Source organism: Osmia lignaria, chromosome 10, assembly GCF_051020975.1.
Source record: "Osmia lignaria lignaria isolate PbOS001 chromosome 10, iyOsmLign1, whole genome shotgun sequence".
NCBI classification, from domain to species: domain Eukaryota; kingdom Metazoa; phylum Arthropoda; class Insecta; order Hymenoptera; family Megachilidae; genus Osmia; species Osmia lignaria.
In genome coordinates, this window is record NC_135041.1 from 12601036 (window position 1) to 12627054 (window position 26019).

General features: G+C 35.8%; 3 protein-coding genes across 4 annotated transcripts in view; all 3 read right to left on the bottom strand.

Moving 5' to 3' along the window:
- Positions 1 to 401: 401 nt before the first annotated feature.
- On the bottom strand, positions 402 to 6057 carry IntS3 (integrator complex subunit 3). Of its 2 annotated transcripts, none has more exons than XM_076690533.1 (10): positions 5731 to 6057; positions 4837 to 5435; positions 4202 to 4763; positions 3928 to 4123; positions 3277 to 3415; positions 2640 to 3182; positions 2473 to 2566; positions 2015 to 2382; positions 1370 to 1943; positions 402 to 1279 (listed from the first exon to the last, which is right to left on the bottom strand). In XM_076690533.1, exons 1-10 carry the CDS (start codon positions 5803 to 5805, stop codon positions 1205 to 1207), a joined length of 3225 nt encoding a protein of 1074 aa, XP_076546648.1. In that variant the 5' UTR covers positions 5806 to 6057; the 3' UTR covers positions 402 to 1204. The 2 variants fall into 2 exon arrangements, with proteins under 2 accessions (XP_076546648.1, XP_076546647.1); XM_076690532.1 differs by having other exon boundaries at positions 3277 to 3442.
- Positions 6058 to 9925: 3868 nt separating this feature from the next.
- Positions 9926 to 16657, bottom strand: LOC143305740 (sperm-associated antigen 1-like). The gene is made up of 5 exons (XM_076690536.1): positions 11290 to 16657; positions 10839 to 11048; positions 10570 to 10723; positions 10399 to 10499; positions 9926 to 10314 (listed from the first exon to the last, which is right to left on the bottom strand). The coding sequence occupies exons 1-5, from the start codon at positions 11311 to 11313 to the stop codon at positions 10072 to 10074; spliced, it is 732 nt and encodes a 243-aa protein (XP_076546651.1). The 5' UTR covers positions 11314 to 16657; the 3' UTR covers positions 9926 to 10071.
- Positions 16658 to 16798: 141 nt separating this feature from the next.
- The window catches only part of Su(Tpl) (Suppressor of Triplolethal), a 76345-nt gene continuing 67124 nt past the window's right edge, over positions 16799 to 26019 (bottom strand). Inside the window, exons 9-10 of the mRNA XM_034340237.2 lie at positions 25789 to 25966; positions 16799 to 25697 (exon numbers count right to left, since the gene is read on the bottom strand). Coding sequence (XP_034196128.1) covers positions 25467 to 25697; positions 25789 to 25966 — 409 coding nt within the window. The 3' untranslated portion in view covers positions 16799 to 25466. The remainder of the gene's footprint in view (positions 25698 to 25788; positions 25967 to 26019) is intronic.

Sequence of the window (26019 nt, forward strand, 5' to 3'; positions counted from 1 at the left end):
AGACGTATTATTTTCGTGGTTATAACTATATCGTAAATATTACGATTAAAATAAAAACTGATCGTATTTTTATTCATCAACGTTAGATTTTAGAAAAAAAAACGGACAACCTTCCATCGTGCAAAATATAAAAATTTTTTTGCGTCTTTAGAATGATTATGCTTACTAAGCGCAGACGTAAAATACATTTGGTCGTAAAACTGTACGCTTCGTGCTGGAGCGAGACATTATTGATACATCCTTGTTCTCCTGCAGAAGGTCCTTAATTCTAATAAAAAGCTATTTAACGATTCCGTACAAATTGCGTTCACAGTTTATGGCAACAAAAGTAACCATTTCTCCCCCTCGTTGATTGTTTTGTGAGACGCGAGTCCTTATCGATAGTTACCGCATAATGGAAAAAAAAAAAAAAAAAAAAAAACAAAAAAAAACGAAGTGACAGAAATTTGGACAATAGGGTCAAGTATACTAGTCACAAAATTAATAAACAAATTACGAAATAATTCTAAATACAATCGTGTCCGCATTCCTCGAGGTCAACCACAAAATTGAATAACGAATAATGGATTTTTCTCTTTGTTAGAAACAAAGTGATCACAGAGAGAACTTTTGTGTCACTTTATCCCTTTCTACAATGTTGTCAGATTCAATTTTCTACTCTTAAATCCATGCCCTCGTATATTTAAGAGTATATCAAAATATAATTTAATTTATGACTAGTTTTGCCTCTCGGTAACTTTATCTGACAGATAAATGATACAAAAACCCTCTTTACTCCTTTAAATAAAAGTCCAGAGTATTGACGTGTCATGACAAGTTGATCTGTCATATGTATTTACCTAGAAAAGCTATAACCAGTATTTATAAATTTTTGTTCTTCGCGTTAAATATCACATATATCCTAGATATATATATATACATATATATATATCTTCTTTTTCGTTAGAATGTATTTGACACAAATAATGGAATTAATGGAAATAAAGAATCTGTCAACATTGTTAATGTACTGTGCCTGCGAAATATGTGCAAGATCACATGATCGGTATTTGTTTCGCATTCACTCTCGACATATACTATATTTACAAATCGCGCTAAATAGAGATCTATTATATATACTATATTATCTTACTATTCTTAGGGCTAGTTTAGCTTGCTGCACACACGTGACGTGGTCCATGTGACGTTTGAAGACACTGGGTGGTCAGTCGCTGTCAGAACCCACTGGATTAATTTTTTTTCTCTTTTTTGCTTGTTTTAAATTCACGATCTCTTCCTCCTGCAACATATATGGGATTACATTGTTAGATAATATTAAAGACTCTGTAAAAAGTGATATATTCCATATTGCTTTCAAACTCGTATTTACCTCACTGCTAGATGTACTGGTAAGATGATATCGAGGAGGCGGCCTTTTGGAACTAGATCTTTCCCTCGTATTAGCACCAGTTTTTCTATGACCTCCTTTACCAGCACCTCCGCCGGCTCCAGTCGACGCTGCTGCATGTTTTCGTGCTGAACTTGTTGGCGGAGGTGGGGGAGGCTCATTTTCCTCGTTAACTTCCGCCAGAGCGAATAAATCTCCATAACTTTTTCTTAACGAATCGCTACTAGCCGCTTGTGCTTGTTGCAAAGCTCTTTGCATTCCTTCGGAATGATACAGCTGCAATTCAGCAGACGATGTGCAATGTTGTCGTAATTGATCCAAATGCCCAAGGACCTGTTCACCGCTGGGTGGACCAGGTTGTTGGTTGTGTTTACCACCCGATCGTTTTCTTTTATTTGGACTAGTAGCAGGATAACGAGTGCTTAAAAGATTCGCAAGCAATTCTCCAAGTTTTTCTTCGTAATCGCGACACCAATAACGTAACGCTGCTACAACGAACATGTCTCCGTCCACGTTTTGTCGTGCAAGCAATTGTCGTAAAAGTTCTAACGTTGGCCTGTTGAAGATCGTTAACTTTAATAGTAAGTTCTTAATTTCAGTAATTTCTTTAGTTAATGATTCACTTACTTTTCTTGTTTCAGCATAAGCAATATCGATGTTAATGCTTCTGCATGGTCACGGAATTGTAGTTTAGGTAAAACAGGCAGTACATAATCGATTGGAAAGTCGTGGGCAAAAATAAGTTGCCAAAAACAGTATTGTTCAAATGTTTCCCAATTTAAACTTGCTGTTAATAATGACGTAAACGATTCCTTCTTTAACATTTTTAAGTGACCTTGCATTATTTGACAGACTAATTCTTGTAATTGACATGCATCAACGGTCGACACCACCAAATGCAATAACTGAACATTTCCTAAAGTCACATTTTGAAATCCCATGTATATATCAGGCACAAGATAACAAAGCATAAATATGTTATCCTCGTGGCACAGCTATAAAAATGATAATGTGTAAATATACATATGCGATGAAACAATGTTATTACTTTGTTACATTCTTTTTTAATTTAAAAACTTATATACCTTTAAATCAGATACCAAACAGGCATCTAACTTCTTTTCTCGATGTGCACAAAAATCTTTATATACCGACGCCTTAACATCATTTAATACATTGCTGAAACACGAAATATATAAAATGAAAAGTACGAATTTTCTTCTCCTCGGACAATTTATATTTCATTACAAACCTTGGTTCACCTTCTCGCTTTTCTTCTTCCCTGCCCCATACTTTCAAAAAGTAAAGTAAAAGATAACCTATTCTTGATTGGACGTTTTGCATCTCTGCTAATACCCGAGCTAGAAGCTTCCGCCTATTGTCCTCTTCTTTACACAACTGAAACTGATTTCGAAACATAACGAACAACGGTGTGCTTATACTATCAGTCAAGGCTTCTTCATTCAAATTATCTGTTGGAAATATTTGGGAGGTAATTTGTGAGGATAAGATAGTTGATATGCAAGAAGCCAATCCTGGTATAGTTTCCGCGTCTATTTCATCTTCTACCACCATTTGTACTATCCTTTCCATTGTCTGACACCTCACTTCATTGTCTGTTTCACTGTGCAAACTGTCCACAGCAGTCCTTAATTCTGGTTCTAAAATTAAATTTAACTGAGATGTAATGTCTTCTTTTTTCACAACACAGTTTGTATTTTTCTGTTCGTTCTTCAATTTCACATTCGCTAATGGAACATCTTCTTCATCCTCTTCTTCTACTTTAGTCACTATCCTGTAAAATATATGTGCATATTTCATGTATACAGTGATACTCTCAATAAATGTGGCACAATGTAGCATAAAATACATAAACGAAAAGAACCGACCTTAGCGGTATCTCTTCTTCTTCATCACTGAAAGCTGGTTCTGGGTCTTGATTTACGTGATTGTTTTCAACTGGCGCATTTGCTGCATTCTCCAGTATGGCTCCTGGTGTAAGATCCTTATTAAGTTCCTCCATTTTACCTGAATATACAGGAACCTTATTTCCTGCTTAAAAAGATCGTGCAAAAACCAAAGTTAGTAAGCAATGAACGTGCTGTAAGCATGAAAAATGGTGAATAATAAACTCTGTTAGAAAGAAATAGTAAGAGATGAATTTTTAATTACGTTTGGAAACACCTTACTTGTTAAAACCCTTATATGTAAACCCCAAATTAATATACGATAAGTAGATTTTGCGATTATTTGTTTCAATTTAATATGTACAGAAAGTGTATATTTACTAAGGGTGTGCTAGAACCTGAAAATGTCCTGCCTTCACCATCGGATTTTCGACAATTTCGGATTCTCGCAACACCCTTTAGTAATTTACTTCAGGTGCATTTGTAAACGGTGCTGTACAGGATATTAGACAATACATCAGTTTCAATATCCATTTAATATGTTCTTGTGCAGTAAGCTACTTTCAGTGCACTGTATTAGAATAGTAAATAATAAAATAAACATGCAATATTGTGTAACTTTAGTAACTTTACCGGGATCTGCATTAGGTGGTAAGCAGAATTCCTTAAACGTTTCTCTTATTTTACTCCTTAATTCGCGATCTAACTTCGGACTGTCAAATAGAGGATAAAGACTTGGCAAAACCCTTTTCTCTAAAATCTGTCTTAACGACGAAAAGATTCCATTCCTCACTTTCTCGGTTAAAGGTGGGTAAAAGTTTGGTATAATCTATTAGAAGAGAATACATTATATAATTTTTCTTAATCAGTTATAAACGATCAGCAAAAGCCAGTGTATCTAACTTACCCTACATAAAAAGTCTAGCAATGTGGCAGTGACAGGTGGATGGGATCTCATAGAATTGTGCATTACAAGAATTGCCGGTTCGATATTCATAATATTATCTTTTTCTGGCTCAAAAAATAACCAATCATAAAATAATGCCAACTTAGCGTTACTTGCAGCTACGGTTGATGTGCAAGTGGTGAATAACCAGCCTATTACTGCCCACCGCGGTATAATATCTGAACACAACAACTCATTTGTCGGATGAATAACACCAACGATAAATCGTATAAGATCGCATCGTAATGACTGCGATTCTGGTGTGGCCAGGTACTGCCTTTGAAACCAATCTTGGTATCGTTTGTGATTACCAAAACGAACTTGACTTGTTAAAAATACTAGTTTTCTTTCCATATCTGGAGTAAGTCTCGATTGTAGAAACCTTCTAGAAGTTCTAGTTTGTAAAAGTTGAAGGACTCCGTTAAAATTTGGGCAAAGTGATTTTGGATTTAGAAGCATATCTTTCCAAAGTGCCTCGAACTCCGGTATTCGGGCAACATTTTGCAATAAGCGTACCAAATCCCTAAAAACAAAAATGATGTTTTATTCGTTTCATTTTACTATAAATACTGAATCAAAGGTTTTAATTTATTTACCTTCCAATAACTAAGCAATCAACCATACGTTCTCTTATCAGAGATACAGTAAAGGTAACTTCTTTCTGACGCAAACCGGATAAATGAGGTGCATTATGATCTTCTATTAATCGCAAATAAGTATAAACAATAGATGCTACTAAAAAAGGAAACTTATCCAACCAAGGCCTATTCTCTTGAAAAATATCTAAAAGTGCATCAACTAAAAATAAATTTCTTGGTGAAATATCTCCACCAGCTGCATGCCTTAATAAACTTAAACAAAGATTATCCACACTAGCTACACTAGTTCTTATCATTTCTCTTAGGAGCCATAATAGCTGACTTCTGGTCACATCATTCAGTCGCAGGTATCTTTCAAGTACTAATTGATTAAGATGTCCTAATACAATTGCAAGACCATCTCTGGTAATTAATGTCAAGTCTCTATAACTTTTTGCAGCACTCTGGGGATCTGTCAGAATGACTACCAACAACCCTAATGAAACTTCTTCGTGTGTTTTATCCTTACACACAGCATTGTTTAGCGTATCATGGGCTTCTTTTTCTGACAGTCCTGCAGTCAGGTTCTGAAGCACTGTATAACATCTTTCAAATTTCTGAAAAGGAAACAAATTTTATTAATGTCTTAGAATAAAAATTGTCAAGTTCTTACGCTAGAATCGAATGGTAGCAGTCGTTACTATATCATCGCTGCTAAATGAACCATTACTGATCATCAGTAAGTAAGACAAATTAATTTCATAATTATGCAAATGATTCGAATATTGCCGCTAAGACGCGTGGTTCGACGTGTGGCGCCGCGCGGTTAGCGACGTGCGCGACCATCGCAACAATGGCGGAACCCCTAGCACCCGATACGTATCCAGTGACTATTTCAAATATTTATGTTACCTCTTCCAAGTCGTCCTTATTCTCTATGCAACTCGTGCTAAGTAGCCGGGACGCGGGAGTTTTCGCCTGTTCCATTGCTGCTGGCTGGCCCGCGGCCGTCCCGTGAACGTTATTCCAGGCCCTGTCGAGCCCTCAGCCCTCAGCCCTGTGCCCCTGGCCGCTTGTGCTCGCCTCCGTGCATCGTGATCGTCTCACTGCCTGTTCGTTCTCTATCTCTTTTGCTCCCTCTCTCTTTCCCCACTCTTCGTCTCTCGCGCGGTCTCTTCACTCTGTTTATTCCTTACCACGGACCTCCCCGACTCCCTGAACTGTTCCGATGCGATTGCGCATTGATACATGCGCCTCGTCGCTTCTTGGCCTCACTTCGTGACGTGATCGCTCCCTACCACTTTTACCAATCACCAGTTCAACCAATCACTAGTCACCAACCCGTACACATTGATGGGCATTGGTGGGGATACCGTAGAAAAGTAGTGCGGCTTGCAGGAACGTATTTATTAAGGGTGCGCACCTAAAGGACGGTCACCTCAAAGTGTCTCTGAACCTTATTAGTGTACTTGCTGTGCCAAACTTCATGTAAAACGATTTAGTGTTCCCGCGTTCAAATGATTCCTTACAGTTGACATTATATCATTGTGCATATCTTGTAAATATGGTTAACTTCTTTCTACGTACGTATATGGAAATGATTATTTTACAGATACTTAAACAGGTGAAATATACAAATCTTAAGTAATATGTAAAATAGCTCTGAGTGTATATTATCCTGCATAGCATGCATAGATCACGGCATGACTCACTAATCTAAACGTACGTTATAACGTACAAAAAAATACCTTACACGTTAATTCATTGATTTCGTGGAATACCATAAATTCATGAAATCTAACAAACTGTTGCATGTATTTGAAAACTGCGAATAAGACTTGAAAAATAAAAATCGTGTAACGTTTTGAAACATTATTGCAATGCCAAACGCAAAGGAAACGTATGAACATACATATAGCAAGATTAGTTGCTATAAAACTGAAACCAATAATTGAAAATAAATTTGCTAGTAAGGAATAGAAGTGATACTAACGGGTCATCCGCATTTTAACTTTAAACTATTTTGAATATTATACAAATAATTCGATCTTTGTAACAAATGAAAACGATATAATTGTGAAAGTGATGTACTTGTAACATCTTACAGTCCTTGAAGAAATAAACATAAAATAGTTATTTGGAATTTTTTGAAAAATTATAAATATTGGAATATTGGGGTGCTTAAAATTCACTTCCTGGCTCATTAGATAGATACAAACCTGCAGCATAAACCACGCGTGCGCGTGTCACGTACGCACGGGGAGACCAGCTAACTAATCGCATCGGGGACCCCGGCCATGCTTCCCGCTTTTCGTATCCTCGTATTATTCTACGTCGTTTTTATGTTCCTTGCTGGATTTTTGCCATTTTGTGATTACGAATTTCGCATAAATGCTGTTGTTTTTGTATGATGATGTAATTATATATGTATTGCAATCATTTCATCGAATAGATTGTTGCTTTCGACCAATACATCCGTGTACGTCAACCTAACCCCTAATAAGTGCGGCGGCCACGGACCTGGCATTCCATTACGATGTATAAGGCTTTCTTCCAGGTATCCGTGGTGCAACTACCCCATTTTCCTTTCTCTTTTTTATTCTAGCACTTACTGTATAATCATTTTTATCTCCTATTATTTCTTACTTTCTACTTGTTGGTTAAGATACTAATCAGAAACGTCTTTAACTGGTTCGATTTTCTCACGGAAATGTTCATATTTCATAAGTATCACTCAAAGATCAAGAAACGTTTGTACCACTTGACTTTCGTTCTAGTTACGATTATTGTTTAAACATATGCTGATTCATGATGTTAGTTTAGGATACAAATCGACTACAATACTTCCGCATTTAATTTTTAAGCAATTTGTTATCTAATCACAGAATAAATTTTTACGGTGAATTATTATACGTTTAAAAAGAAAAAGCACATTGCTTTGTTATGTGCAATTACATATTATCTTAGCTAACTATAGTCGTATGTATAGTTTAATTTTGTTTCATAATAAACTAATTCTAAAACTGTACAATAATATAGTTAAGTGAAATAAATAAGTAGCAAAATGGAGAATTAATTTGCGTTGAAAACCAGACAAATTTTTCACTTTGCATTGATTTCTAACGCACAGATGCGAACTGTTCGAAGGCTTGGAGAGAAATGACCAGTCTGTGTGTTCTACAATGCTTACCTACGTAAACGTCAATGAACGCATGCGCATAATACAGTACTGTGAATAGTCTCACATCAGGATTGTATAAGATGGAGACAGAAAAGAGAAGATTGAATATGCCCAAAAATGTAGTAAAAATTAAGTTTTTAGTCTAGCTAATCAAATTTATTATAGACTATGATCGTTTAAGTTGTAAATAATTTGATCGTTCATATGCTATGAAAAGTCAAGAAAAATGGATTAAGTATTTAAAAAAAAAAATGAAAGAATATAATTCTAGAACATACCTATTGATTTTTTTAATATCCTGTGAATATCTGTTTGGTTTTTAAAATTGTTTTAACGCAAATATATGTACTTTGTAACTAATAAAAGATTGGATCTATTCTGTTAATTTTCTTGCGCTGATCTATCGCGCCGTTAGATTACTTCTTACAATCGCACATGAATGTACACAACTAATATGCGTTAACGAAAAGATGACGTGTGCTACTAGTTTGGGATTTAATGTTTAATGGAAGCGTTCTATATGTTCCTTTTTTATTAGTTAATTAATTGAGGCCATCAACTACACTATCATAAATAGTTCTAAAGACTATGTATTTATGGAGTAACAGCTTGTTCATTTGAATTTATACTGTACGAGCTCTCAGTGATCTACAGATAACTGAGTCTCGAACACCTGGCGCATTGCCATTGCGGATGAGTAAAAAATGTGTTATCGTTAACATTTTCCATTAAAGCGGATATTATCGTTTTTCTATTTTCTTTCTTATAAAACCATTTTAAACTATCAAATTTTAATTAGCTATATAATAATAATATTAACAAAACCGACTTGAAGAGATTCGATCATGCATGTACTACGATACTGATTCAATTACCTCAGTATTGATATGATAAGTCGTTGTACGAGTTATAAATGGATGAGTTTAATATATCGATGTTTCTCGGGCTGAATGTAATATACCGCGGTTGCACGAAAAATGTTCATTAATATGTACATATAAAAAGTTCATAAAGAAAAATAAATTCATACACGTGTTTTATAGCGTCATCATTTTTAAGTGTGCTATTTCCTGAAAGCGTATTACGAACAAATCAAGATTACTGACGTTAATCTTTGAGATCATTAATTATAGAATTATGAAACATCTCTAGCATAATATAATGACGACGATTTAGCTTTAACTAGCTAAATAGTTACACTAGTAACAGAGCAAGAAGGGTAAATATAGTTTAGAAGAAGAAGTGAACTTCAGAAATGTAAAAGTTTTCCATTGTGTATTAAGTCATATACATTCATGCTTCAAGCATAATGTATAGTACATACACTGTACTATATACATATATTATAAACTTTGAAATTCAAATAACATGCTTCATTGTACACATATTCAGACATTCTGTCTTGTCATTGTTTAATATGGTACTTGACAATAGATTGAAAGCATTTTGTTGATTATGTTTAGAAGGTAGAATTCACTTATATTTATTGTATTGAAGAAGTGCAAGAGATTAAGAGGTGTAAATAATTTCTCTCATTTTGATTGTAAGAACAATTGGTATATAGGCTATAAGAACAATTTTTAAAGTACTTGATCCAACAATACAATTGTGTAAAAAGTGTAAATGGCATATAATTTCTGCTACCTTTTCTAAGAACTGAAACCTCTTATATGATTGAATGTTGATACAATTCATATAACAATGAATTTTTTTGTTTAATTTTAAATTTAAAAGTATTTGTACCACATAACTTACCAATAATTATAGTTTCACTGCAGCCTTATCTTCCGTGATATATTTGAAACAATTTTAAGTACAATCATATTTGGAATAAATAAATTATTAAACAGCAAACACATCAAATATGAATGTTCCAACATAAAATACAAACTTTTTTCTTTTCAATAATAACTGAATTTCGAAATGTAATCAACAGTATGTATATATTTTTCTACCAATGTAACAGTATTGATCATAAATATTCGAAGTTTTCCTGAGATGCTAAAAAGTGTATGGATTTAAAATATAAAATTTACATAAAAACTCATGTACGTCGTTAGTATCAAAACACATTATGATTTTCCTTTTTTAAATCTTTGTCTCGCTTGCGCTTTGCTATATTTCGGGTGTTTCTCTTTTTCATTATTCATTTCAGCTTCAATATCATCAAGCTCTTCTTTATCATTACCAAAAAGATCCACTGGTGGTTCTAAAAGCGACTTTCTTTGACGTTTTACGAAATAACGAAATCCCTTTGCAATGCCAAAACCTAGCATTGCTATGGACATTGTCAATAAGACCATCAAAAGAGGATGCTATATTTAATAACAAAAAAAAGAAATAGAATTATTATAAAAATTTGTTTAGACATCCTATTTTTAAAACTTAAACACATGTACCGTTAATGTAGGTTTGTTTGTAAAAACATAATCAGCAATTACAACTATAACTCCAAGTATGATACCAACACCAGCTCCAAGCCAGGGTATTTGTTGATCAGCTATAAAATAGTTTATCATCAAAATTTGATAAACATTTTTGCTGTACTTTTCATATTATAGGAATTGTACCTCTTTTATCTTGAATCAATAATTTGGCTACTCTATGCATTGCTTCTAAAATAGTTGGTTCATTTGGTTGAAGCGATAAAGCTTTGCAGTAAGATTGAAGAGCTTCGCTAAAGTGAAAAGTTTGTGATTCTACTTCAGCCTTCCTAAAATAACCCTACAAACAATTTAATATACTAGAATTTAATTAAACATTATTTATCCACATGTTATCTATGATTACTCTTACGAGTAAAACTGTGATTAACATATATATGTATATATATATATACCTTGGTCCAATCTGGTTTTAATTGAATTGTCATTAGAGCATCTTCCATAGCAAAATGATATTGATGCATTTTTAAAAAGGCAAATGATCTATTACTGTACAAAGAATAATTTTGTGGATCAAGTTTAATAGCATGCGTGTAATGAAACATAGCCTCTTCATACTTCTGTTCTTTCACACACGTATTTCCACGCTCCTTAAGACTTTGAACCTTCAATATAATGATAAAAATATACGTAATAAAAGACATTAAATTGTTCGTTGAAAATTCTTTAAAGTTAATCGCATCAATATTGATATTAATCGTTAATATGTATTAAAGTTGTTGCAACAACTTCACCTCTAGGTTTCTAAATATAAGTTCTCTCATATAATTCAGAAATATATATGAACATTAATTAAAAGTCGTACATATTAGAAAAGTCGTAGATTCGAAATGTACAAATGCTTACCTCTGCTTCTCGTGGATTCGACATGGTTTACAAAGGCTCCCGTAAGTGGGTTACATAAAGTAAGTTTCACAAATTGTTATCTAAGCTACACGTTATCATTGTCCTTCAGACAGTTTCTAGGCAACGTTTTTTTATTTATTAAAAATAGTCAACAATAAGAAGTAACCGAAACACCTGCCATGTCTCTCTGACCGGTAAGTACATGCGCAACGGACATTGACATGTGATACTGCACTGCGCAGTCTTCCGCCCGTCGTCAGCTGTAGTAGCGCGCTGAAAGAACAAGAGCAAGCATCGACCGTTCTCTTTTTAATTCACGACGATGTTCTATTGGATACTACAGTGGTAGTGTTGAAAAGATGCTTGCATAAAAATGGGACACAGTCTTTAAGAAACGGGTAGAATCTAACCAATAATCCTTCCAATCTTTCTTATCAGACTATGCTTACAATGTCTCTTGATTAATCAACGATTTAAACTTGCAAGATAAGTTTATTTAATACGACAAGAACACTCGACGAAAATACAAAAAAAAAAAAGATCCGAGACTTTTTTCTCATCATTTTTAATGTTTGAAATTCTCCATTTCATACAAATTAAGTGGGGAGCATTATAATACAAACTTAAAATATATACATCGATATTTCGTGAAACTTCTCAAATAACTATATAACTCATCCATTAATCCGTAATCTATAGATCTCTTTCCGTCATTATTGATTTTTTTTTCTTTTTTTGTCGCTTGAACCTACTGTTTCGTGTGTGTACATACTGTGTGCAACGAAACCTGGCAAGTCGTTCGAATAAATATCATTTTATAATTTAACCACTGCCAGAATTAATCACGGCCGATCCTGTCGTGTGTGTGTGTGTGTATGTTTTGTTGTATATTTAAATAAAAGCGTCCATTGGTATGGAGAATCGGATTCGAGTTTGTTTTTTTTAGTCCGTTTGACGAATTGGGATGAGAGGTGCGACATTACCGACGAAAACACCTTTTATTATCCCGATTATCGACGAAACGATAGGCACTAATAGCGAGTGTCGAAATTACTTTATCAGGATCGATCGTACGAGCAACGATCTTCAACCCCAAAAAGTATCATCCAAATAGACTCGCGACTTTATATATTCTTTTTTTCTTCCAGCTGACTAAAATGCTCGTTCCCTTCCTATTGTCGTTATTCGTTAATACACGACGAGGAATAAAGTTTCTTATAGCGAAAATAACGGATGTTGAACGCATTCGCTACTAATACCCATTTCTCTAGCACAATCACGAAAAAAAGAAAGAATCGATACAACGGACAGGTTAAGAATCCTTACGATTATTGGAGGACAAATGGCAAACATTTGCATTCTCGCCAAGTTGCTGTGCATTTATTTATTGCCCAAGTGGGACGGAAGTCACGGATGATTTGGCACTCCTGTTTCATTCTCTAACGCCTTATTTACCTACATGTTCATTTTTCTTCTACTTCTTCTTGCGCGCTTTCTATCAGTTTCACTTTTCGATATATTGCATAATTCATAACCCTTTCAAATACGTTTTTTATGATATTCTACAGAACATTACAATTTCAAAAGCAAAGTTATTTAAATCTTCAAAAATGCGTCGAATTGAAATTCTTAGTACAATGATGTACTCGCAGAATACAGTGAAGTAGAATGAAAGAGAACAGTCAGGAAAGAAAGGCTTTATCCTCACAGGGACGAAAATTCGTATTTCGCGCGACTGCGCGCGATTCGATTGAGATTATCGATTCTCGATCGGTCCGATTCTCCATTGAAATGGGCCCGCCATGTTACGTGTACACGTTCTTTCTTTACTTTTTTTGTTATTTTTTTTGTTATGCACAACCCACATCAGTATTGTTACTCATTACTGGAAACTGTAAATGTAAATTGATTCTTTTTTTTAATTATCCACGCTTAAAATACATTTTATACATACTCCCACCATACTCTCGCGCTATAGTCGTTACCATAAATCGTCGTCGTATCAATAATCATCAAGCAATAGTCGTCGTCGTGATCATCATCGAAAAGAAAGAAAAAAAAAGAAAAAAGAAAAAAGAAAAAAAAAAAAGAAAACACAATATATCGTATATGCAATATCGTAGGTCGTTCGCCGTTAAATCTTACTAAAGAGAACGCCGTCCATCAATCTTCGTCATCGTAATTTTTTTTTTTCTCGTTTTGTGTGGCGTATTTTTTTCTCTCTCCATTTCTCACATCGCTCTCGATACTCCTACGTTTTCTTAACACGCACGGTTACATTTTTCTTTTCCTCATCGTCCCTCGAATAAGACATAAAGCACGCGGGGGAAACGGCCGGAAGTACGCGTGAAACAGAATCGTAACAGGAAGCGGAGGAAGTTGTTTCGCGCAATAGCGTCTCGGTTCTCATCGTGTGTGCGTCTCTCTTGCCGATAACACAACGAACCAAGAGTGTCCACCTTGGAAAAAGGGGTCTCTCTTTCTCTCCTTTGATCCGGTACACCGGATCACTTCTTTTTTTTTTTCTCTGTATGCTTCGTCAACGACACGTGACGTCGTATCAGGCACGTTTTGATCATCCTCGACACGCGAGAGATCACTTTCCTTACATTAAACATCGCGAACATCTTTCACAAAGAATGTCCATGGACAAACAATTTCTGGACGTTAATCGTGACCAACGCGTACTTGTTGTTTCGTCGATATTAATGGCTTAATTAGTTCGATAACGATCGAAGAGTATGCCTCAGCATCGCGATCAAAGTGATTTCAATGGAATGCATTTTGTCTCGCGTTTCTGAGCGAAATGATCGATCAACCCTTTTCGAGGGTTTGATAATTAAATTCGTATAGATCGACGTGTTAAATATAAATTACCATAACTTTCAAGATGCTTACAATTTCGAGCTACGATTTTTCACGATTACAGTCAAAATAGTTATTTATTGTACCATGATAGTTGGATTTCGTTGTGATCACCTTGGAAAATATAAATTTATAAGCTAGAATCAACGTCGGATCGAAAGGTTTGAAAGAACTTACACTGATCAAAGGAATTAGGGGATCGATAAATCGTTAATAAAAATTTGATATATGGACATTGTACCGAATCAGATTTAGAGAAAATCCTTAAAGTATTAGATATTGGATATAGATCCGCTAACAAGTTTGAGCAGTGTACCTTGAACAATTACGATAACGTGTTACGAATCGTTATCAAGATAATATGTATCTTCTACGCTCGTATAGGCAATAGGCACACGAAATATTATCCAGGCGTTTTTAATGTTTGATTAGAACACCTTCTTGCACTATACGAATGATATGATTGCATAACAACTATTCGATTTACATGTTTGTCTTTACTTACGTAACACAAACATTCGCTTATAAATGGTCCAGATAACAGATAAACTCGTTTTATCGTTTCTTATGTACGCGAACCGATGTTCGACGATTTTTCGAACCGATTAGTTAGAAATGTTTGACGCGATACCGAGCACGATACATCATCTACAATACGATCGATAGATTTCTCGATCGAATTGCCGATACCCACATTAACAACAGGTTTCATGCGGTCGACGATGTATTGGACGAAAAAACTTTTAATTTTCTTCTAAAACGATCGTTCGCACGATTCCTTTTCCTATATATCTTTTATTTACTTATCCTTTTTTAATTGAAAGATGCAATTTTTCAAAGCAGACTTAAATTGCGCCCGGGTAAGGATCGATCCCGAGGCCGCAATATTGCACGTCCCAGTCTAAAATCGAGCATAAACGCAATCGAAAGGATTAACATACATAATAACATTAATAATAATAATGGTAATCGTAATAGCGATAATAATAGTAATAATTAGCGGAAGAAGAGGTTGGGATTCTGGGCAGGGGGAAGAAAAAGGAAGCGAAATGGAATCAACAGAGAAAGAAAAAAAATAGGTCCGGTTCCTTTCCCTAGTGTATCTTACGGTGTTTTGAATCGGTGAGAGAGATACATAGGTAAATCTTCTTTCAATTTAATGAAATCGTTTCCTCCATTGTCGATAATGTTCCACGCGCTCGTTCGTCACGCTTCATTCTCGCCAACAATAATTATTTAAATTCCTCTCTCTCTCTCTCTCGCGCTCTCTCTCCACATTTTTCCATTTGTATACATATATACTTTTTTTTGTTTTAATTAGTGAATATAATATTTATATATTTATATATATATATATATATATATATGCATAGGTAATAATTGCAAATACAACTATGTAATGAACATACGAGCCTTTGTCAGGGGGAGCAATGCAGTCGTCGTCAATAAAAAGAGTCACGGGTTACATTATACACCTATACAACAGGACGAAACCCTCCCGTGGGATCGTCCTAACCGCCCTGTCTGTAATTCTTGTAAGTATATAACTATCTCCTTCTCGTTCGTTCGTTCGGTCGGGTCTCCGCAGCGTGAACCGAAGGGAAGAAAGAAAGAAAGGGAAGAAAAACAAAAAGAAAGAGAAGGGAAAAGGGAAAACAACACGTTTCGTTCCTTTCCTAAGTCGTTGTTCTCTTCCCTGTTCCTCTTTTCCAGAGGGAACGCGGAAAGGGAGAACCCTCGTTCGGATTTCGAAAGGGCAGTACGTTCCCCAAGAAGTACAAGGAAGCTCCCTAACGCTTCTATCTCTTTTGTTTCGCGTTAAGTCACGATTAAATCAATTCAGTCGTTCGAGTGTGTATAGATAATACGCACTTAAGGCTCGATCCATATTAGTAGCTTCAATTTTCGATTTCGTTTCGATCAAATATTATTCCATCATTTTTTTTTACTCACATACGAAAGTAATTTATTTTCACTCAAATTTTCTACTAAATTGGGGCACCAAAGGGTTCATGGTGTAATATTTGCTCGAACGAAGAGCGTGGATCGATCCTAACACATTATTTTCAATTATTTCATTTACCGTGCAAATTACCCTCGGTCCCTAATGAACGTGTTGAGCGCTTAACATTTCTCGATAGTACGCAGCATTTCTTACGGATAGTACGCGTCGTTTCCTCGCCAATGAAATCGACCAGATCGATTTCCTATTTATTTATTTCCTTTTTTTTTTTGCATTTTTTCTCATTTTTGGCATTTTACGACCTCTAACCCTTAATCTGATATGAGCGATAGAAACCATGTTTCTTCGTTCTTCTTCGTCCTCCTAATCTTCACCGTGTTCGAAGGCTACACGATAGCGTGATCTCACCTCGTTACATATTTCTCTCTCTCTCTCTCTCTCTCTTTCTCTCTTTCGCGTGTTTCTTTTCGCGAGCACCTTAGGATCGCGATCCCGATGAACATTCGGGAGATATTTCTGCGATCGAGCCTTCCTCGACGGATAAGAAGTGATAAAAAAGATCGAGGAGCGTGCATTGCGAATATGAATTTGTTCTAAGATCCTTATCAGCGATATCTTGATTACTAATAATACCCTTTGCTTAAACAAACACGTTAGCTCGATCTTTCCTATCCGGTCGTCTTGAAAAAAAAAAAACATACGGCTCGAGCAAAGTTTCAACTCGCTCAGCTTACGTACACTCGTACGTGTCTATCTCTAAAGGCTATTCGTGTACTGTACAATGATGTCACATACTTATATTCGTCGAGATTAATGAACGTTATGTACAGAGAGAAAAAAAAAAAAGACATCACGATCTGTTCGCGACGCAACCACTTGAATATTAAACGCCTTCTCCTCCGCTCGACACACGTAACTCGACTCTCGAATTCTACGACCATTATGCAACCTAGTTGCACGCTTATAGAATCGATTCATACTCATTTCGAAAGGTCGACTCGTCTAATGCGTAGATACGCAATTAATCGAACGTTAGACGTTAACGTTGCCGAGAATCTTCGGCTAACGTTTTCACCCTTCGTTTGAATAGGAATGGTTGCGAAATAAGTACACCCGAGGGTAACGTAAGCTTCTTTCGGTTAAGGGTATTAGAGCTACGGTTTACCTGAGGAGTAACTGTAGTCCTGGCACGTAAAGAAGATGGACAAATAAGGCGAATGGTGGGTCAGTCCTACCCTTACACTTCCCTTTTCAACTAAGGAAAGTGATAAAAGGATCTTGAAAAATGTACACTTGGGTGCGACAGAAACTTTTTGAACAAAGACTTTGGCTTTTAGGAGAACCTAGGGAAAATTTAACGTTGACCTTGCTGCCCTTAATCAAGGGAAGCTCAAGTTACACGCGATTGTACAGGTGTACGATTCGAAAGGCAACCAGAATTCGTTTCGCATAGTTGTCGGAGAGAAACTTGACAGCCCGGTTCACCGTGTGAAATCAAGCACAACAAAGAGCGACGGAATCAACGAAAGGAGAAAAAGGCGATAATTAACGGTGCGCCATTCACCAACGGGACCAATGATGGTCCGGCGTCGGTGAGAAATTTCGCTAAACCGTCCAACGAAATCTGCACGCAACCTACGTATTACAAAGTCTCTAGCATCACAGTCTGAAAATATAGTACTGCCGTTTTTACATGGCTAACTCGCTAGTCGATTAGGATCTAATAAGGACGTTAGCGGGAAAGAAAAATGATAATAACAATACTAGCAACAATCTCGGGCCACGAATCCCCACCTACTTCCTCTCCTACACCCGTCATTTCTTTCATTTTTTTGATCACCAACGACGACAGAACGAATCTACATTCGAGGCACTCGTTTAAAATACTCGCATTGTTAGATAAGATATAGAGAATCTGCGCGCGACTCTGTTCGAGGATTCGAAATTTGAATTCAATGAGACTTTCAAGCGATTTAAATGGCTACATTCCTGACGCTTCGCGTGAAAAAGAAACAGCTCGATCGGAAATCTCTTCTTCCTTTGAAAGAATTCCTTTAAATTTAAGACCCACTGTACGTTTCAAATTAGGTATTTAATACCGTTGATGAACGAACGGAAACGATAGCTTCTCTAATTAAAAAATAAGTAATCCAGTCCGGCTAATTGCTTCCGGAAATTGAAGATAAAGCTTGCCACAAGATTCCAACGCAGAGAAATACCGATATACGTATCCGAACGTGCTTGGTTTTATCAAAACAGGTGTACAGTAAGAACGACGACTAAGTGAATCGCGTGTAATTGGAAACCGGAACTTGCGCGTACAGATAACCGCATTTTTCACGTTTTCTCCTGGACTCGCGATTCGTAACGGATCAGACAGAAAACAGAGTTTCGAATCGAGTTTACGCCGATATACCCAAAATCATTCGAGTTTCGTAACAACGTCAGGATAACACGTAGAAAATGGTAAACAGTGGTGAAACTTTCGTTTCGTTTCACAATCAACGAATTTAACGAGTGTCACCTGTTCGTTCGACAAAGAACTCTTTTTTATCCTTCTTTCGGTTCAATGACTTTATCGATCGTTCGAATATCGATTCAATATATGTATAACCTCCGGCAATTGTTTCGAAGCTGTTCAATACCGAGACATTCCATCCAGAATACCTGGTGTTAACTGTACTCTATCGAACAAGGACGACACTTTGTTTATCGTTAATGAAACGTTTTATCGAACTACAGGATGTCCAATTTTAATTTACATCATCGTTGATTAAAATTTGGATACCCCGTCGTAGGCAAAATTAGGTACGGAGCAGGATGGACCTCCGAAAATCCTAGTTACGTCAATGAACTTGATGGAATTTGACTGAAATTGTGAAAACGCGAGGGATACGTGGATGTTTTGTGTTCGAAAACAGGTATACTCTCGGTTCTACGGTTTGACGTTAATCCGTATTTAAATTCAAAAAGCGTACCGTTAATTTTCAATGGACGACGTCCATGAAAATAGCACGTTGAATGGAACGACGCTGAACAGGGGCTAGGGTTTCGTGGCACGTTTCGAATACAATTTTAGCTATTAGCGAACATGATGGAACCTTTTGTATTTTATAAATACCTCTTCAAGAGAATCCTAATTCGGTATAGAAATACAGGATCTCTTTCGTAATTGAAAGAAGAGTTAATTTCCTAAGAAACGAAGATATTTTGTGAAACTGATAAACGAAACGATTGTAATTTTAAATAACTGTACCGTGTATGGCCGATTTCACTGCACCATTCAACGTGTTAATTAAGATCGATGCTGAATCACGACTGTTGAACAATTACACTGTGTTAACGATTCGGAAAGAGAAATAGACCGTGAGAAGTACAGAATGAACACCAACGACGTCTACCTAAGGATGTGACTTATCACTTAAACTTACAAACGACACATCGTCTCACTTTTTTTTATACAACTTTCTCGTCTAAGACACGATAATTCTCTCTTAAAAATTTATCTAAGTATGCCGTTTCGATAATGTTGCGTTTCGTACTGAAACGAGAAAGAAAAGGAAAAAATATGATCGTACGCATTCCACTTGTTTGGTCAACTTATTAACACATATTCGTAGTAATTAACGCTTCACTTGTCTATGTTTGAAATTCATAATCTATTTCGTTGACCTTATTAAGATACGTGTAAGTAAAATTAACACATTCTAATTGCCTGATTTTCAATGTATCAATTATCAATTTTATAGCCTCTTCTTAATTACACTTTTTAATTTTGAAACTGTAATAAATTTAACTGACTGTGAAAGTGTAATATCCTCTTTTCTTTTAAACGTTAAGAGTTTCTTTTTATTAAACGTCCACGCAAACATAATCTTTCAAGCCTTTTCTTTCTCGCCAGTGTTCGCTGGTATTGATATTATTCGCGTAAGAAATAATGCACGTAAAATTATGCTAGGTATATTGTGTATATATATATATATTTTTTATATTATATGTATAGTCATTTTCTCTCGTTTCGCTAGAATTGGCACTTGGATTTTCTGCTCTTATTATTTTTTTTTTTCTTTTCATTTCGACCGTAAGTTTCGCGCAAATCAAAGAAACTGTACAAGAGAGAGAAAGAGAGAGAGACGAAAAACATTTGTAGCATTATTATCGAATTAGAATGGATAGAATGCGAGCGAGTCAATAACACATCGATTCACGTGAACTATATCTTCTACTTCAAGTTAAATATCACTCGATAGACACTTAGACGATAAGACACTACGTATATATCTTTTGTGATAGAGCGTGAATCGCTATTCGCGATCTTGTTGCTTCAAAGATCTTCACGCGATAATAAGTTCATCGTTCCAAGGGTTTTCCAAGAAACCTATCGATAAAAAAAGGGTACAGAGACACCTATTTCATTTTGCACTAGTACAGTTCATAAAAACGAGGATAAAAAACGAATAAAGGAACCACAGTCCTTTGATAACAGATGTGAGGGGGATTTTTGGTAACGAAAAAGGAAAGAAGGCACTGCTATTGCTCGATGACGAATAAAATGCAATGGAAAGGAATTTTAATATCTACGAAAAGTAAGTCAGAGAAAAGAAAGTGAAAGTGAAAGATTGATCGACTGGAATTTTGATTAATTTCGAAGGCGCGAATCGATCGCGCGATCTACGATACCTGGCTACGATATTTCATTATCGATAACTAATTTTAACTACCAAATACCTAAGGAAGTTGAGAAAAAGAAACCGTTCAACCCTCGAGAAATCATCATCGGTTACGAGTTATCAAATGCATTGTTAAGAGCACTTACATCCGCGAACTATAACAGTTTCATGAGCCTGAAAGAACAATTTATCGGACAAGCCCGTTGATTTTTCTCTTCTTTCTCTTTTTCACACTTGAACATCGTCGTATCGCGTGCGGACATCTTATCAAATCTCATTTAGAAATTGCGACACGCATCAGAAACGCGCGTTTATTGCATCGTTTAATTAAGTTGCACTTGGATCTCTATGTATTTTCTACAGTTCTGAGTGTCTTTTAGCTCAGTCTCTTTGGCACTGTCTGTTTAATATTTCTCATAGATTCGGTCATCGAAAGATGGATTGCTCGAGTGCACTTTAATCCTGGCCTATGTGTTTCCGGGCTTCTAAAAACGCGTGTACGTTGTAAAATTTCGAACCTATCGTTTAACGTGATGTAATTTATTGGACGGTAAAAAAGTAACAACTGTTACAGAAAGAAGTAGATGAGACAGGGTGAAAGCAAAAGATTGATCACTTGGAATTTTGATTAACTTCGAAGGTGCGAACAAAGCAGGTAACGAACATTAATGTAATTTGCAGAATGCGTTCGTTTTGATTGATTATTGCGAATCAATTTTTTGTTGAAGGTGAAAGTTTGATATCAGATCGGTAATTCGACTTGTTAATTCTTTGGGTAGAATACTAGAAGGTAGCTACATCGACGTACCAACAGAGGATCGGTGTTTGCTGTTTTGCGCTGTGCAATTTTGTAAAATAAATTAATTTCTCTGTATCCGCTTGTTATTTGATTGAAACGTAATTCGATAAAATATGAATTCAGTCTACGAGTTTATTCACATTTAGCAGAATATAGATTACTTTATGGAAAAATAAATAAAACAGAGAGGAGAATACAACAAAAATCATGGATCGAATTCATAATTTCTACGAAAGAAGAAATCTATGATTTCTTTCTTTCTCTATTGAACCATCGTACACCGAAGTAGAATATATATGGCACAGTATGACAGTGTGATCGTAAAATAAAATTTAAAAAAAGAAGAAAAATGCCTGGAAATTTTTATTTATTTTCGTAGTTGTGTTGTTCTCGGTTTATTATACAAATACCTGTCGAACTTTTTAATATATACTGTTCTCTGTCCACTGTACGCCAGCCTTGCTTCGTAAGAACGATGATTAATAATGAATGAGATAAGAGATAGTGAAAGGAAACGCAACGAATCAATATTTCAGAATTTTTATTACATTTTCACTTTTATTTATTTTTTCGTAATTGCAAGGAAAACGTGAGCAAAAGAGAAAATAAGATGCCTATAATATTATTATCTACAAAAAATAAAGAGAAAGAAAAAAACGATACGTAGTTCAGTTTATAACAACGAAATATATCAACTGATTCCTAGTACCATTAATTACAACCCATATATACTTCGTATTAGATATTTTACAATTCTTCCTTTTATCTATGAACACACACACGATAGAATTCTATAATCGTATATATGTATATATATATATATTTAATTTTTATTTATCTAGATATATATATTTGTTTTCATATATTTATATATAAAAATAGGTTAAATTATTTATCCTGACGTTCTTTTTTTTTTCTCATGTGTGCTTTGCATTTCGTTAAAATTCGTTACAACCAGTAGAAAATACTTGTCAATACTGTGCCATGCATTCCCCACCGACGATCCTATCTTTTTTTTCCCGTCGCAAAGAGTTAACGTTTTAAACAATTATCTCTTTTCTTCCTTTTCTCTTCTCGACCGACGTCGAATTCACTTTCTTTAGGATAATATTTTGAAATACCAATCGATGGTAGTCGCCGATAATGTGCAACGTACCTCGATATTCTCCGGTCAACTTGGATATATAGTACGTAAATGAGCAAACAAATTGCACGGATTGTTTATAAAACAGCAAACAACGGATCTTGGAAAACAAAATCGAAGGTTCTTTTCGCTCGTTGCTCGTTAAGGCCAAAGAAACGCCATCGAATCTCGATTTCCATTGTACAGAAACATGTATAATGGTAGTTAATCAGTTCATAAAATTACTTATCAAAGAAATTCATTTAAAATGAACTCGAGTATAAAATGAGGAAAGTGTAAGATAAAATTTCAGTAAAAAATACAGTACGAAATTTCTATCGATGAAATAATCGTATCAGAAAATTCAGATAATTGGTCGATTAATAATTTTAAAAAACCTACTTCTATAAGCCTAAATAAGAATAAATGTTACTGAACAATGAAAATTCGTTCACTTGTTCAAAGGCGATAATCCACGAAACAGAAAACGTAGGTAATCGCAACAAGAACAGAAACGAGCGATAATTCGGTAAATCCTTTCGAATCAACGTCGTTTTTGTTTTGGAAGATCACGCGAAAGAAATGGATAACAATGAAGAATCATTAGATCATTCAGCAATCACACTTTCTTTTGATAGTCCTTCGTCTCCGTTCGATTTATCACAAAACGCTTATCATCAAACGTGAAATAAAATGACGAAACGTGGAAGAACGTTCGTGTAGAAATTAAAAAAAGAAAAAAGGCAACTCTAAATCGATCGAATAAAGAAAACGGAACAAAACGATCGGACATAACAGTAATAAGTAAAGCTACCGTACGATAAAAACAATTTGAAAGCAAAATACAGCAAAAGACACTGGAAACATTAACATCATAAACTTTCGTTATTCGCATTCAATGGAAAACATCGGCTCGATAATATATATTTAAACTTCGTTTCTTCCTTTCGTTCCAGTATTTTAGGTTCTAACGAAGATATCTCGCCTATTTATCTACTTATCCGAAAAATATTAATTAATAATAGCAGTAGCATCGATATAATAATATTAAATGGTATTCATCGTCATTAATAATAATGGTACGCGTAATATTGGCGCATAATGTACAATATTGTATACTATATTCATCGTCGTCAACGATTAAATAATTACTACGAAACCTGTCCGTTTCTAATACCTCGACTTTATCTTTCTTCGTATTTTTGTTTTTTTTTTTTGTTTTAATTATTATCTATCTTTTTTTGTTGTTGTTTATTTTAACCCTTCCGCGTGTACAACGTCCACGAATGGCGCTGAGCATTCTCCCTTTCGATGACTAATTTAAAATATCTGTAATTGTATAAAAATGGATCTACTCTAGCGTACGATATACACAACCGGAAACCATTGATCGCACGAATCAGAAGGGCCAAAAGGCCCGTTTCTAGCTTCAGTTCTGCTTCTATCGTGGCTTGTCAATTTAGAATTAAATTGGTTCGCTCGATTATATCACTTTATGGCAGGTAAATTCTAAGAGACACAAAAGAGTACTTAACAAAACCTCGTCCCTACTTTCTTTTGCATATTATTTGTGTGTGTGTATGGTTTTTTTGTTTGTTTTTCTCTCTTTGTAAGTTGTGCCATTTTGCTTACCAGTCAAGGTAGCCCGAACGGTGAAGAAATTAAAGAACGAAGAAACAACAAAGGATCGTCCTATAGATTGACGAAACGTAAAGGTCTCTCTCTCTCCTTAGCTGTAGATTAATCCAGTTAGCTTTTTGCTTGAAAAAAGAAACAAAGAAAAGGAAACAAGAAAGAAACAGAGGAAAAAAAAGATAGAAAGAAAAATGAGCGGACAGCACGCGGATCTTCGTGTAGGATTCACACGCGCATTCTCGTGGACAGTCTCTGCTAGTCGAGCCCTTTTTTCCTTCCGGCGGAAAAAAGGAAATACAGTCTCCTCCGGACGTGGCACGTGATAAGCCCCTACTACCTTTTTTTGGACCCACTTCTCACATTCGCAATTGTGGTTATCATTTTAATCTATCGTACTCTTAAACTGGACGACACACTTGGACGTGCGCACGGTAAGTAACTAATTAATAGAATTAATTTACTGCTTTCTCACAATATGCCTTCTATCTTCACCTCTTCCCATAATCATCCCCTGTCTCGTCGGAGGACAGCTTTAAACAAAAAAAGATAATTTCTCTGCGTACTTTCAGCTCGCCTGGTTCATGTATACCTGGCTTTCTCCGCGAATTCCTCTATTCTTCTTATCTTCGTTTTCTCTCTTCGGATGGATTTTCTATTTTTTTTTTTTTTTTTTTTTTTTTTTTTAAATGTTTTCTTTTACTTCCTTTCTTCTTTTTCTCTTCAAACGTACCGATTGTCGTAAAGCCCCTCGTCGGTGTGGTTTAACCATTTTGGTCGAAATAGCAAAGGCGAGCGTTTATCGAGGATCGCTGGCGATCACGCGGTAAGTCGAAGAGATCACAGTCGCGCACAAGTCAGTGTTATAAGAAATCTTCGACCCGCCCACGGTCGTTAACAGCGTGAAAGGTTTCCAACTGTGATGCGAATTAATATCTTCTTCTTGCAACCCCGGCGACTCGGAGAGTACTTGACTTGTTTCGGCGATAGAACTCAGGAACCATGTGGACCGTAAGATCAGCCTTGGAACATGCCGAGAAAATGCAAATTCTGCGACAACGAAGACAGCAGCGTACCGGCAACCGAGAAAAGGTAGAGGATAACAGGCGGCCCTTTCAGTTTGTGTCAGTAGTGCAAACTGTCCACCCCCTTCATCTCGTTGCTACCATTCGCGTTGCCGTTGCTGTTGCTATTCGTCATCATGTTGCCGCTACAGTTTTGCGTGTCGTACTCTAACACCAGTCGCTTGATGTGGCTCAATTTTTCGTGCAAATAATGAAACCGACGTTTCGTCTCCTTGTGTACAGGATCCCGTTTCGTTTCGTTATAATCGTGTAGAATTTGCCGCCTTATTTCCTGTTTGAAACAAAACGAAATCATTGATAATCGCTGATTAACATTACTTTCAAACTTTTCCGTGCGAATAAATATTATAATTTCTATATACCTCGTATTCGTCCCAGTTACCAGAAGCCTCTTCCTGTTTCAATCGTTCCTGAAGCTGTGCGAATCGTTTAGACACCTTAGCTACTTGAGCATGCAACCTTCGATACTCCTCGTAGTCGGCGTTGAATTCCGCCTTGTAACGTCTTCTCTGTTCCGCGCTGCTTATTGTCGTGTAGTACCTGCGAACAGACGAGGCGGAGCGTAAGTATACGTTCGATTCGGTGGGAAATAA